The sequence below is a fragment of the Alligator sinensis genome, unplaced genomic scaffold, assembly GCF_000455745.1.
Source record: "Alligator sinensis unplaced genomic scaffold, ASM45574v1 scaffold666_1, whole genome shotgun sequence".
Lineage (NCBI taxonomy): Eukaryota > Metazoa > Chordata > Crocodylia > Alligatoridae > Alligator > Alligator sinensis.
Window position 1 is genome coordinate 243,745 of NW_005842216.1, and position 13,243 is coordinate 256,987.

The window sequence follows — 13,243 nt, forward strand, 5'->3', positions numbered from 1 at the left end:
GTAGTCTGGCGCCTTGCTGCTGCCTCTCTACAACCCCAGTGAGAGACTTGTCGTGTCCCTCGCTTAGGAACATGGAGGCAAAGAACTCGTTGAGGAGTTCAGCCTTGTCCCCCCTGTCCCCCCTGTCACCAATTGTTTCTGCCCATTTAGCAGGGGTCCTATTCCTCCCTGGGCCTTCCTTTTACTCCCTATATATCTAAAAAACAATTTCTTGTTGTCCTTTACTTGGGATGCCATCCTCAGCTCCATGGTAGCTTTGGCCCGTCTAACTGCCTCCCTACAAGCACGAGCAGAGGAGGTATATTCGTCTTTGGTGATCTCTCCCTGTTTCCACTTTTTATGTGCTCCCCTTTTGGCCCTTAGGCTGCCCTGGATTTCTGCATTTTAGATCCCATCATGCCTTATTGTTGGTACAAGGGGAGCATGATTTCAGGCTCCCCTTGCACTGGCAAGCTCCCATGGCTGGGAGTCCCCACACCACTGTTGAGGGGCTCCCAGCCATGGGGGTACACATGCACCCCCAGAGATGGAGGATCACCATTCTGCTGACCTCCACATCCTGAGGGTGTGGGAGAATCCCTGGGGCCGACAGATCACCATAGAGGCAATCCCCGTGCCCTCGTGGTACAGGAAAACCCTTGGAGCTGGAGGATCACCACAGGGTGATCCCCCCCCACCAGGAGTGTGAGCACCCTCTGGGCCCAGAGGATCACCATGAACCTCTGGCCCCAGGTGTTTCCTGAACCCCTGAGCCCTAGGGAACTGTGATCTAGGGATCAGAGGAACTGTCATCCCTAGGGCTTGGGGGTGTGGGAAGCCCCCAGACCCTGGGGATTGTGGCTCCTGTGAACCTCAGGGCTCAGGGGTGCAGGAAACCCCCAGACCCTGGGAATCACAGCTGCTGGGATCCCTAGGATTCTGGGGTTTTATGCTGGGCATGGTGTACCCCTGCAGCTGGGAGCCCCATCTGCTGAAGGGGTTGCAAGCCACAGGGAAACCCTGCTACATGTGCAAATTAAAGCTCAATAGCAACCAGTTATCAAGTTAGTACACATTTTTTAGATCTAACCTTACAGCTGGTTGGAGCTTTTTATCGCGTGATAGCTATGTGCACATGTGGCTGGTCTCAGTGTAACTGTACAATTAACCAGTTAATTGCACATTACCTGTAATCTGTAGAGGGGGGCAAAGTTTAAGCAGTTAAGTGCTTTGCTGAATCAGAGCCTTAAACAGGTTCTCTCATACTCCTCCAGCTAGTTAGTTAAGTGGTGACTAAAGATCTTATGAAATTATTAAAAATAAAGCATTCAAAACTTTGGTTTCCTGGCTAATTTTTCTGCACACTAGTTGGCAACTCTGAATAGTACTAGACCTTCATAGGTGCATAGGGGATAATAATCACAACATTTTCTACACATGGACACTGCATCTGCTTTCCATTATATTTAAATACTTCATAAAATATCTTGGAATATTTAATCATGTATAATCTGAAAGGGAAGAATAAAATATTTCTGTTTTTTAGTCTGAAACAATCAGCCTGCAAAATTTTGCTTTAGGTATACTCAGACTCATGAGGAGGTTTACCTTGGACCATAAAGAGGAGAGAGGATGAAAATGTCCTGGAGAGCTGAACTGTCCAATTTTGAGGACATGCCCATTGTGCTGGTTGGTGTTGTGGAGCTACTAGTTGGGCTGGTTGGAATTACAGGCTGTGAAAAAGAAGAAAACAATTTAAGAATACATTAGTCCAGGCATTTTCAACCTTTTTGGATAACTGTACCCCCGGTGGCTAGAGGCGAAGCAGTGCACCCCCGGCCTCTGAACAGGGTGGTAGGGGGGAGGCAGAGATGGCGCGCGGTTGGACACCAAGCTGGGGAGGGAGGTGGTGCATGGCTGGATGTGGAGCAGCAGCAGCCACCATGTGTAAGCTTCCCCCCTGCCCCCGCGTCTGGCCAGGTGGTTGGTGCCTGCACGGCAGTGCGAGATGGTGCATGGTGGTGCTCCATCCCTGCCCATCCATGCATACCCCCTAGGGCCTTCTCTAGTACCCCCACGGGTACATGTATCCCCGGTCGACAACCCCTCCACTAGTCAATTCTATGTTACATGTTAGGGGTGCTGTAACAAAGCTAAGATGCGTTTTTCTGGAGGGGAGATAGACATTATCTATCTATCTATCTATCTCCCCACCAGGAAAACACATCTTAGCTTTGTTACAGCACCCTAACATGTATCATAGAATTGCCTAGTGCAGGGGTTGTCAACCAGGGGTAAGTGTACACCTGGGCTACTTGAGAAGGCCCTAGGGGTTATGTGCAGGTGGGGATGGAGCATCATCACGCACCATCCCGCGCTGCCACACAGGCACTGCCCACCTGGCCAGACACAGGGGTGGGGGTGAGGAGGAGGGGGAAAAGCTCACACATGGCAGCTCCTGCTGCTCCATGTCCAGCCATGTGCCACCTCCCTCCTTGACTCAGCATCCGGCTCTGCACCATCCCTGCACCCCCAAGCCCTGCTCAGTGGCCGGGGTAAACTGCTCTGCGTCTGGCCACTGGGAGTACAATGATCCAAAAAGGCTGATCATTATATATATATACACTCACACGCACACACACACATACACATTTTTTGGAGGGGGTTAGGCATCATTACAGCTTCTCCCAAAAGGGATGTTTATGGAAAGTTTTCCTTGTTTTAGCTAGCAGCACATGAGTAATGGTATATGAAAATGTAAAGCAAATGTGTTTGAATTAATGTTAAAGATACCTCATGGAAAATTCTAAAAATCATTTATCCCTTAACAATATAGTACTTAACAGCAGTCTCTCTTCTGGACAGACAAAAATCCACTATTAAAATGCCAGTAAAATTGCAGAGGCTTTATATATGTTCCCCATTAATTTTAATTCAAGTAGATATTTTAGTTTTTCTGCTCCTGTGGATATGCAATATGGACAGATGTAACTGCAGTATTTATTTCATGCTCAAAGATGTGGAACTGCTCCAAAAGTTGGGTTTTACAAATGGGCATGCAATTAATATATACAGAAACTGATGTTAAGATTGTGTGTCATGATTTCCATGTATAGTACTTAAAAATAATCTATACAGCATATCTCAATTTTAATTGCATTTTATTATAGATTTAAGAACACTTATGTTGACTGAAAGCATTGAGAACCATACTGGGTGTGTCTAGATGAGACGTTTACTGAACAGTTGCCTAATTAGCTCCATAGTAAATGTCTCGGCATGTACACATGCACCCCTATCCTGCTGCAGAGTTTTTTCATGCACAGCAATGCACATGTAGATGCGAACCCAGCTGGATGGGACATGAGAGTGCTTCAATGTGGGGGATGCCTGCTAGCTAGTCCCATACTAAAAGCACGCTCATGCCCCAGCCAACCCCTCTGCAGCATGTTCAGTCACATCAGAGCAGCCCTGGGCTGGTAGGCTCAATCCCAGACCCTTTGCCAACTGGGGATGCTCTAACCCAGCTCAACATGCTCTGGTCCCAGATCCACATGCAAACGTGGCACCTGGGAGCAAGGAACTCTGGCACAATTATTGCTGTGCATTAATATGCATGTGTAGATGCACCCACTGTAAGCAAAAGGAGGACTTCTAGCTCTGAGACATACATAGAGAATTCTTAAATCTCTATATGAAACTGGTGGCAGCCAAATAGGATGGGTCTCAGGCCTGCATCCAAATAGAATGGGATATGAAAGCCATATTACAGTCCACAGGCATGGAACCATCATTGAGAGGTTACTTCTATTATCTAAACTTAAAAGATTGTGTTAGGGAGTTAGATTTCACCTTCCCAAGCTGTCCTTACTCCTATGCATAGAGTTCAAATACTCCTGCTGTACATGGGTAGAGTAAATTTCATATATGATCCTGTTAATATGCAAATGTAGGGAAGTGACTCTCTTTTTTAAATTAGACGCATATAGTATTTAGATGAAGAGTGTCAAAAATATAGTCTGCAGACCACCTCTGGCTTGTGGAACACCATTGGCCAGATCCCAGTGCTGCCCCAGGGTTTTTGAGTTGATCCAAATGTCACATGTGGCACGTGCCAAGCTGGCCCTACAAGCAGGGCATGGAATACATGCCATGTATTGCACCTGCTTTGGCCAGTCTGGGACCTCTGATGCATGCAGAGACTGCTCTAGCCAGTCCTAAAATGCCACACACAGTACCCACCTCAGCTGGTCTGGAACCCACACTGCATACTGCAACCACTCTAGCTGGTTCAGGGACTCCACTACACCAGCATCTAGTCCAAGCAGTCCAAGGTATGCACTGCACATGATGCAGGGCCTGGACTGGCCAGCATGAATGCTGTGTAAGCTGGCTCTGGCATGCAGGGAGCTGTGGGGAGTGTGTGTGTCTGTGTGTGGGGAGGAAATCTGTGGGTCTGATCCTGCCCATGGACTAGCCCCATGATACCCACAGGGCCAGATGAATTTAACATCTCTATTTAGATCTATTACAAATGGAACTTTTGGAGGGACTTGATGGCACAAGGAACTGGTAATAGGATTTCATAGATTTCATAGATTTTTAGGGTTGGAAAGGATCTCTGGAGATCATCATGTCCGACCCTCTGCCCTGGGCAGGAAAAAGCGCTAGGGTTAGATGACCCCCAGCAGGTGTTTGTCCAGTCTCTTCTTAAAGACCTCCAAAGTAGGGGAGAGTACCACCTCACTTGGAAGGTTATTCCAGATTCTGGTAACCCTTACCATAAAGAAGTTCTTCCTAATGTCTAAATCTGCACTCTGTCAGTTTGTGGCATTGTTCCTAGTTACACAAAGGGGTGCCTTGGCAAACAGAGTATCTCCTATTTCTTGCTTCCCACCCCCCACCCCCCAGGAAACTTGTAGACAGCCATTAGATCACCTCTTAGCCTTCTCTTATGGAGGCTGAAGAGATCCGGGTCCCTCAATATCTCCTCGTAAGACCTTCCTTGCAGGCCCCTAACCATACAACTGGCCCTCCTCTGGATCCTCTCAAGGGTGTCCACATCCCTCTTGAAGTGCAGCGCCCAAAACTGGCTGCAGTACTCCAGCTGCAGCCTTACCAATGCTGCATAGATGGGAAGTATCACCTCCCTAGACCTGTTCATGATGCACCTGTTAATGCATGATAAAATGTGATTAGCTCTATTGATCACTTTGTCGCATTGTCGACTCATGTTCATCTTGGAGTCAACTATAACTCTGAGATCCCTCTCTGCTGCTGTGTTGTTTAGAAAGTTGTCTCCCAATGTATAAGTGTGTTGGTGATTCCTCCTCCCCAGGTGCAGTACCTTGCACTTATCCTTGTTAAACTGCATCCTGTTTTATTCTTCCCACTTTTCCAGCCTGTTCAAATCCACCTGAATCTGTTCCCTACCATCTGGTGTGTTTACTCTGCCCCATAATTTGGTGTCATCCATGAACTTGGACAGTGTGCTCTCCATGCCCTTGTCCAAGTCACTGATGAAGATATTGAGCAGCACTGGTCCAAGAACCAAGCCTTGGGGGACCCCACTGCCCATATCTTTCCAGGACAATACCGACCCATCCACCACCACTCTCTGGGTGTGTCCCATTAGCCAATTTGCCACCCACCTGACTGTGTAATTATCTAAGTCACAGCTGCTTAGTTATGAGAATGGGATGTGACATCGTATTGAAGACTTTTTAAAAATCCAGGTATATGACATCAACCTCAACTCCTGTGTCTAAGCAGTTTGTGACCTGGCTGTAAAAAAACCCAATGTTTTTCAGGCAGGATATACCTGCTATGAATCCATGCTGGTTGCCCTTCAGCATTATTTTTCCTGCTGGACTGCTACAATTGTAATCCTTAATCTTTTTTTTCAAAGATTTTCCCAATGATAGGGGCGAGGCTAACCAGTTTATAGTTACCCAGATCCTCCTTCCTCCCCTTCTGGAAAATAGAGACCACATTGGCCCTTTTCCAGTCCTCTGGAACTTCTCCTGAGTCCTCAGTCTTGACAGTGCTTCTGTTATGACACTGGCTAATTCTTTCAGCACCCTTGGGTGAAGATCATCTGGGTCTGCTGGCTTGAACACATGAAGCCCCTCCAAGTGTCCCTTCACTAGGTTGGTGCTAACCGTTGGTGGTCCGGTGTCTCTGTTGTGCCTGTCTATGGTCAGATTTGGAGATATGCCTTTGTCCATGCTCAGGAATACTGATGAAAAAAACTCATTGAAGCCTTGTCCCTCCTATTCATCTCTAACTGTACAGGATGCACAGTATAAAACACCTATATGGTCTCTCATTAGTTCCCATAGCAATTGCTTATTGATAGTAAAGTGAAGCTTGAGAAACAGTGATTATTTCACTCTAGTACCTAATTAAAACAATCAATATGATTAACATCCCTGCTAGCAGCATCAGCAGAGAGGTTGTGGGTGAAGCAGGTGAATTCAGTGGATTTAGTTAACTAGACATGGATATTGAAGTCACCCAGTTCACCATCCAGGTGATATACTGTGGAGAATATATAATTATCATTGCTCAAAAGTTTTGTACTTTAAACAGATGATATTAAGAACATGTCCTCAATTATGCTTTAAATAAAGAGAAAGTTGGAAGTGGGAGGAACATTCCTTTTTTAAATATTAAGGAGGAATCTATAAACTTGTCCTTTTGTGTAGAAGTGTGTGACAGGGTGGTTTGTGCACCGGTCACTTTAAGAGAAGAGACTGAGGGAGAAGCAGCCTGAAGGTGTAGCAGGGGCTGATTAGGGAGTCACTTGATCAGGAGGGAGTCAGGCTTGAGGTATATAAGCCCAAAGCCTAAGCTAGTCAGGCACTTGAGCCCTGGGAGCCACAGGGAGAGGAGCTCCTGGCAGCAGGGCTGCAGTGGGGCTCCTGAGATAACTGCTGAGCTGAGGTAAGCAGCACAGAGATGGAGGGGGCCAAGAAGCCTGTAGCCCATAGAGGGGCAGAGCCTGGGCCCAGAGGACAATGTGTGGGGCTAGAGGGCCCAACCCAAGAGAGAGGGCATGTGTCAGTAGGGCCAGAGAGCCCAGAAGTCGGGAGCCCAAGAGGGGTTAGTGTCAGTAGGGCCTGGGTGCCTGAAGGTCAGTAGCATATAGGCTCACTGCCCTTCAATACAAATGTGACTGGTGGGTGGGACTGGAAGTCCCACCCCCATATCCCCACCCCTTTCCCTTATATGGTGTGTAACATCACCAGCCCTGCCCTCTGACCCCAGTCACATGGTGCATGACATCACCAACCCCCCCCTTGCCGCAGTCACGTGGTGCATGACATAAGCAACTCTGCCCCCGAACCCAGTCACATAGTGTGTGACATCAGCAACTCCACCCCCACCCCAGTCACATGGTGTGTGACACCACCAGCACATGGTCCATGACATCATGGCATCATGGAAGGACAGCCCATGCAAACCCCCAAAGCCCACCCCGTCATCCTGCAAGACCCACCCTAGACCACGTGGTACAGTTATGAACTATCAGGTCCCAGACTGCTCTAGTCCCCGGACCACAGGCATGGTCTATGGGGTGGCAGTGGGGTTGTGTGACCCCTCTAACAACCCACCCCACCACCCGAGACCAATTGGCATGGGTTTCAGAGGCCTCAGACCTCCCCAAGAATGATGCTGAATCAATTGGAGTGAGTAGAGGGGTGGGATTTAGGCTGGAAGACCACCAGGTCTAACTGCTTTCCCAAACGACCCCTCTGTTTATCTGAGACCGTGATAAGTCAGGTAGGGGAAGATATGAATTCTTTCACAATGTCTGTAGGTCCACTCACCACAACCCCAAGACAGCCTCATAGAAAGCATTACCATACAAATAGTTTTGAGAAGGAGGCAAGGCTCCTAGCCCAAAGTTACTCTTTGGGACACCTGACCCTGTTCAGGAAGACCCAATGAACAGGCAAACAGAGAAGGCCCAGGCCCCCAAAGCAGATGTTGAGAATTTGGAAGATGGTATCTTTGTGCCAGAGCCTGCATGTGAAGTAGAGGTCATCACAGAGGAGAGACTGGTAAGAGACTTGGAGTATGGTTGTGGGGGCACTTAGATTTTGAGGGTAGTGGTGTGGGTTCACTTCATAGCAAGTGTGTATTTGGAAGTAGCTAAGGACTGATTAAACAGCAGCTAACTAAGTCCTTTATTTGAACTCCTTTGCAATTAGATGAAGCCTTTTTAATGACTCCAGAAAGCCTACTCACCAGTACACCAGAAGGAAGCATATGCTTCTTCAGAGAACAGAGACCAGATGAGACTAAAGAGTTCAGAAGACAATTAGGCATTGAATCATCAGGTCCTGTTTCAAGTCAAGAATGTAAAATCTTCATGAAGTCTCTTGTGCGCATTTCCTTTTATGCAGGACAATACCGACCCATCCACCACCACTCTCTGGGTGTGTCCCATTAGCCAATTTGCCACCCACCTGACTGTGTAATTATCTAAGTCACAGCTGCTTAGTTATGAGAATGGGATGTGACATCGTATTGAAGACTTTTTAAAAATCCAGGTATATGACATCAACCTCAACTCCTGTGTCTAAGCAGTTTGTGACCTGGCTGTAAAAAAACCCAATGTTTTTCAGGCAGGATATACCTGCTATGAATCCATGCTGGTTGCCCTTCAGCATTATTTTTCCTGCTGGACTGCTACAATTGTAATCCTTAATCTTTTTTTTCAAAGATTTTCCCAATGATAGGGGCGAGGCTAACCAGTTTATAGTTACCCAGATCCTCCTTCCTCCCCTTCTGGAAAATAGAGACCACATTGGCCCTTTTCCAGTCCTCTGGAACTTCTCCTGAGTCCTCAGTCTTGACAGTGCTTCTGTTATGACACTGGCTAATTCTTTCAGCACCCTTGGGTGAAGATCATCTGGGTCTGCTGGCTTGAACACATGAAGCCCCTCCAAGTGTCCCTTCACTAGGTTGGTGCTAACCGTTGGTGGTCCGGTGTCTCTGTTGTGCCTGTCTATGGTCAGATTTGGAGATATGCCTTTGTCCATGCTCAGGAATACTGATGAAAAAAACTCATTGAAGCCTTGTCCCTCCTATTCATCTCTAACTGTACAGGATGCACAGTATAAAACACCTATATGGTCTCTCATTAGTTCCCATAGCAATTGCTTATTGATAGTAAAGTGAAGCTTGAGAAACAGTGATTATTTCACTCTAGTACCTAATTAAAACAATCAATATGATTAACATCCCTGCTAGCAGCATCAGCAGAGAGGTTGTGGGTGAAGCAGGTGAATTCAGTGGATTTAGTTAACTAGACATGGATATTGAAGTCACCCAGTTCACCATCCAGGTGATATACTGTGGAGAATATATAATTATCATTGCTCAAAAGTTTTGTACTTTAAACAGATGATATTAAGAACATGTCCTCAATTATGCTTTAAATAAAGAGAAAGTTGGAAGTGGGAGGAACATTCCTTTTTTAAATATTAAGGAGGAATCTATAAACTTGTCCTTTTGTGTAGAAGTGTGTGACAGGGTGGTTTGTGCACCGGTCACTTTAAGAGAAGAGACTGAGGGAGAAGCAGCCTGAAGGTGTAGCAGGGGCTGATTAGGGAGTCACTTGATCAGGAGGGAGTCAGGCTTGAGGTATATAAGCCCAAAGCCTAAGCTAGTCAGGCACTTGAGCCCTGGGAGCCACAGGGAGAGGAGCTCCTGGCAGCAGGGCTGCAGTGGGGCTCCTGAGATAACTGCTGAGCTGAGGTAAGCAGCACAGAGATGGAGGGGGCCAAGAAGCCTGTAGCCCATAGAGGGGCAGAGCCTGGGCCCAGAGGACAATGTGTGGGGCTAGAGGGCCCAACCCAAGAGAGAGGGCATGTGTCAGTAGGGCCAGAGAGCCCAGAAGTCGGGAGCCCAAGAGGGGTTAGTGTCAGTAGGGCCTGGGTGCCTGAAGGTCAGTAGCATATAGGCTCACTGCCCTTCAATACAAATGTGACTGGTGGGTGGGACTGGAAGTCCCACCCCCATATCCCCACCCCTTTCCCTTATATGGTGTGTAACATCACCAGCCCTGCCCTCTGACCCCAGTCACATGGTGCATGACATCACCAACCCCCCCCTTGCCGCAGTCACGTGGTGCATGACATAAGCAACTCTGCCCCCGAACCCAGTCACATAGTGTGTGACATCAGCAACTCCACCCCCACCCCAGTCACATGGTGTGTGACACCACCAGCACATGGTCCATGACATCATGGCATCATGGAAGGACAGCCCATGCAAACCCCCAAAGCCCACCCCGTCATCCTGCAAGACCCACCCTAGACCACGTGGTACAGTTATGAACTATCAGGTCCCAGACTGCTCTAGTCCCCGGACCACAGGCATGGTCTATGGGGTGGCAGTGGGGTTGTGTGACCCCTCTAACAACCCACCCCACCACCCGAGACCAATTGGCATGGGTTTCAGAGGCCTCAGACCTCCCCAAGAATGATGCTGAATCAATTGGAGTGAGTAGAGGGGTGGGATTTAGGCTGGAAGACCACCAGGTCTAACTGCTTTCCCAAACGACCCCTCTGTTTATCTGAGACCGTGATAAGTCAGGTAGGGGAAGATATGAATTCTTTCACAATGTCTGTAGGTCCACTCACCACAACCCCAAGACAGCCTCATAGAAAGCATTACCATACAAATAGTTTTGAGAAGGAGGCAAGGCTCCTAGCCCAAAGTTACTCTTTGGGACACCTGACCCTGTTCAGGAAGACCCAATGAACAGGCAAACAGAGAAGGCCCAGGCCCCCAAAGCAGATGTTGAGAATTTGGAAGATGGTATCTTTGTGCCAGAGCCTGCATGTGAAGTAGAGGTCATCACAGAGGAGAGACTGGTAAGAGACTTGGAGTATGGTTGTGGGGGCACTTAGATTTTGAGGGTAGTGGTGTGGGTTCACTTCATAGCAAGTGTGTATTTGGAAGTAGCTAAGGACTGATTAAACAGCAGCTAACTAAGTCCTTTATTTGAACTCCTTTGCAATTAGATGAAGCCTTTTTAATGACTCCAGAAAGCCTACTCACCAGTACACCAGAAGGAAGCATATGCTTCTTCAGAGAACAGAGACCAGATGAGACTAAAGAGTTCAGAAGACAATTAGGCATTGAATCATCAGGTCCTGTTTCAAGTCAAGAATGTAAAATCTTCATGAAGTCTCTTGTGCGCATTTCCTTTTATGGCATAATGAAATACTGCTTGAGGAAGAGACTTTTTGACTGATGCTGGGGTTGCACATATGATCAAGGAGGTCAAGAAGCACATGATTGTGTTACTTGGTTAAATGAAGACATAAATCAGACAATTCAGGAACTTTGCCAGGAAATATGTCTTGATAGCATTTGCAATGCTGTTATAGCCATTGGGTTTGCCAGGAACATTTTCAGAATTACTGAGAAACATTTAATTCAGGTTAGAGAGCTTCTAAATGATGTGTATTCTGCAGAAGTTCCTAATGCTGCCCTTCATGATTTGATCACTGAAGAAGATAAAATGCTCATACCCCATATTGAATGTTTAATTGGTACTAAAGATTATAAAACCCTCCTTAAGAGAAGAGCTTAGCAAAAACAGTTTAAAATGGGAGGGTTTATATCTTTTGCTGATCTTGGTGGTAGGCTGGGGGTGTGGGGTTGTAAAGTACATCAGCAGTTTCTACATCTAATGTAGATTAGCATTTGCTTTAGTGTCTTGGATCTCTAATCACATACATATAGGGTTTTTTGTAAAGATAAAACCAATAAGATGTAATGGTCACTAAAAATGACTAAAAAACCCTTCTTAGGAGAAGGGGTAACCAAATAATCTAGTAAATATTGTAAAAGTTTTTGATGGAAATAAAGACTGAATTTAAAAATATATATTCTCACAGCTTTTGTATGGTATGGGGGTGGTGGTGGTGGTGGGGGTGTTATAAAGATAAACCAGACCATAGAAAATATGACCGGTGTGTTTGAGCTCTGCATATTTTAAGACTAAAGGAGTTATCTTTTACCAAAAGATAAAGCCAATAGGGCTTAATGGTCCCTAGAAATGATAAAAAACACCCTTTTTAGGAGACAGTTTAACAAAATAAACCAGTAAATATTGTAAAGGTTTTTGATGGAAATAAAGACAGATTAAAATATATATTCTTACAGGGCTTTTATGCTATGGGAGGGGCTGTGAATTTTCCAAGAACCAGGGGTATATTGTAAAGATAAACCAGACCACAAAAAAGCTGACCTGTGTGTCCAGATCTCTACATATTTTAAGACTAAAAGGGTGGAGTTATCTTTTAGTCGTGACTCTATTTTAAAACAGTTATATTTTAATTTATACATACACTATTTTCCTTACTGTATTATTTCGTTTTTAATACAGAGGACTTACTTATTGTATCATTTCATTTATATTACAGAGAGTTTATCAAGTGGGGAAGCCACATGCAATTTTACCACAGCAAGATAAAATTATTTTTAAAATGGTGGGTTATTTGTGGCTGTGTAAATATAATCATACTAAGTTATAACAACTGTTTTTAACTGTTTGTTTTCAAACAGAACCTCTTCTTCTAAAACAGAAAAGCAGAACAAACACATACAGTCATGTTTTTATCCAATAGTAAAAGGTAATTTTTCTGAAATCAACTTTTGAAACTTTGTGTGTTTCTTGTGGGAGGAGAAGTGTGTGCGCGTGTGTGTGTATGTGAATGAGTCCCCTGTGAATATAGAGGGTGGGGTTAAGCAAATTTTAAATTTGTAGTGTGTGAGGAAAGTGAATTCTCAATGCTGAGATGTACATTTTATTTTTCCTAAGTGATCTCACACAACACTCCTGAAGAAGAGAGGGGACCAGGGCAGAGACCTCTAAAAGCACAAGCAAACCCCCCCAGAAATGCCCGGCCTGCAGATCATAACACCCGAGGATCAGAAGACCATCAGGACAGAACAGAAGGGCATGACATGGTTCCTCAGAGAAAAACACACCACCTGCCTCTGAGAAAACCATGTGTAAAAAGACAAGGATTTACACCCCCAAAACAGGTGATCTGGGCCCCGTGAATAAGCAATTGCTCACACAATTTAGAGAAAGAGCAGAGTCTTTATCCTTTTTTGAAAGATCATGATTATTGTGAAAAAAGAGAGGGGTTTGGAGTGGTGCTGGTGGGTGTATACATCTCAGAAAGAGGGTGCAGAGCACTTTGAAAGATCATGATTATTGTGAACAAAGATG

The 13,243-nt window shown here is 45.8% G+C and overlaps 1 protein-coding gene across 1 annotated transcript in view; it reads right to left on the bottom strand.

Annotated features, from left to right (window-relative positions):
* Window positions 1-13,243, bottom strand: part of LOC102367873 (connector enhancer of kinase suppressor of ras 2-like) — a 703,948-nt gene that overhangs the window by 198,497 nt on the left and 492,208 nt on the right. Inside the window, exon 10 of the mRNA XM_014521487.2 lies at window positions 1,588-1,712. Within this exon, the coding sequence (XP_014376973.1) occupies window positions 1,588-1,712 (125 nt within the window). The remainder of the gene's footprint in view (window positions 1-1,587; window positions 1,713-13,243) is intronic.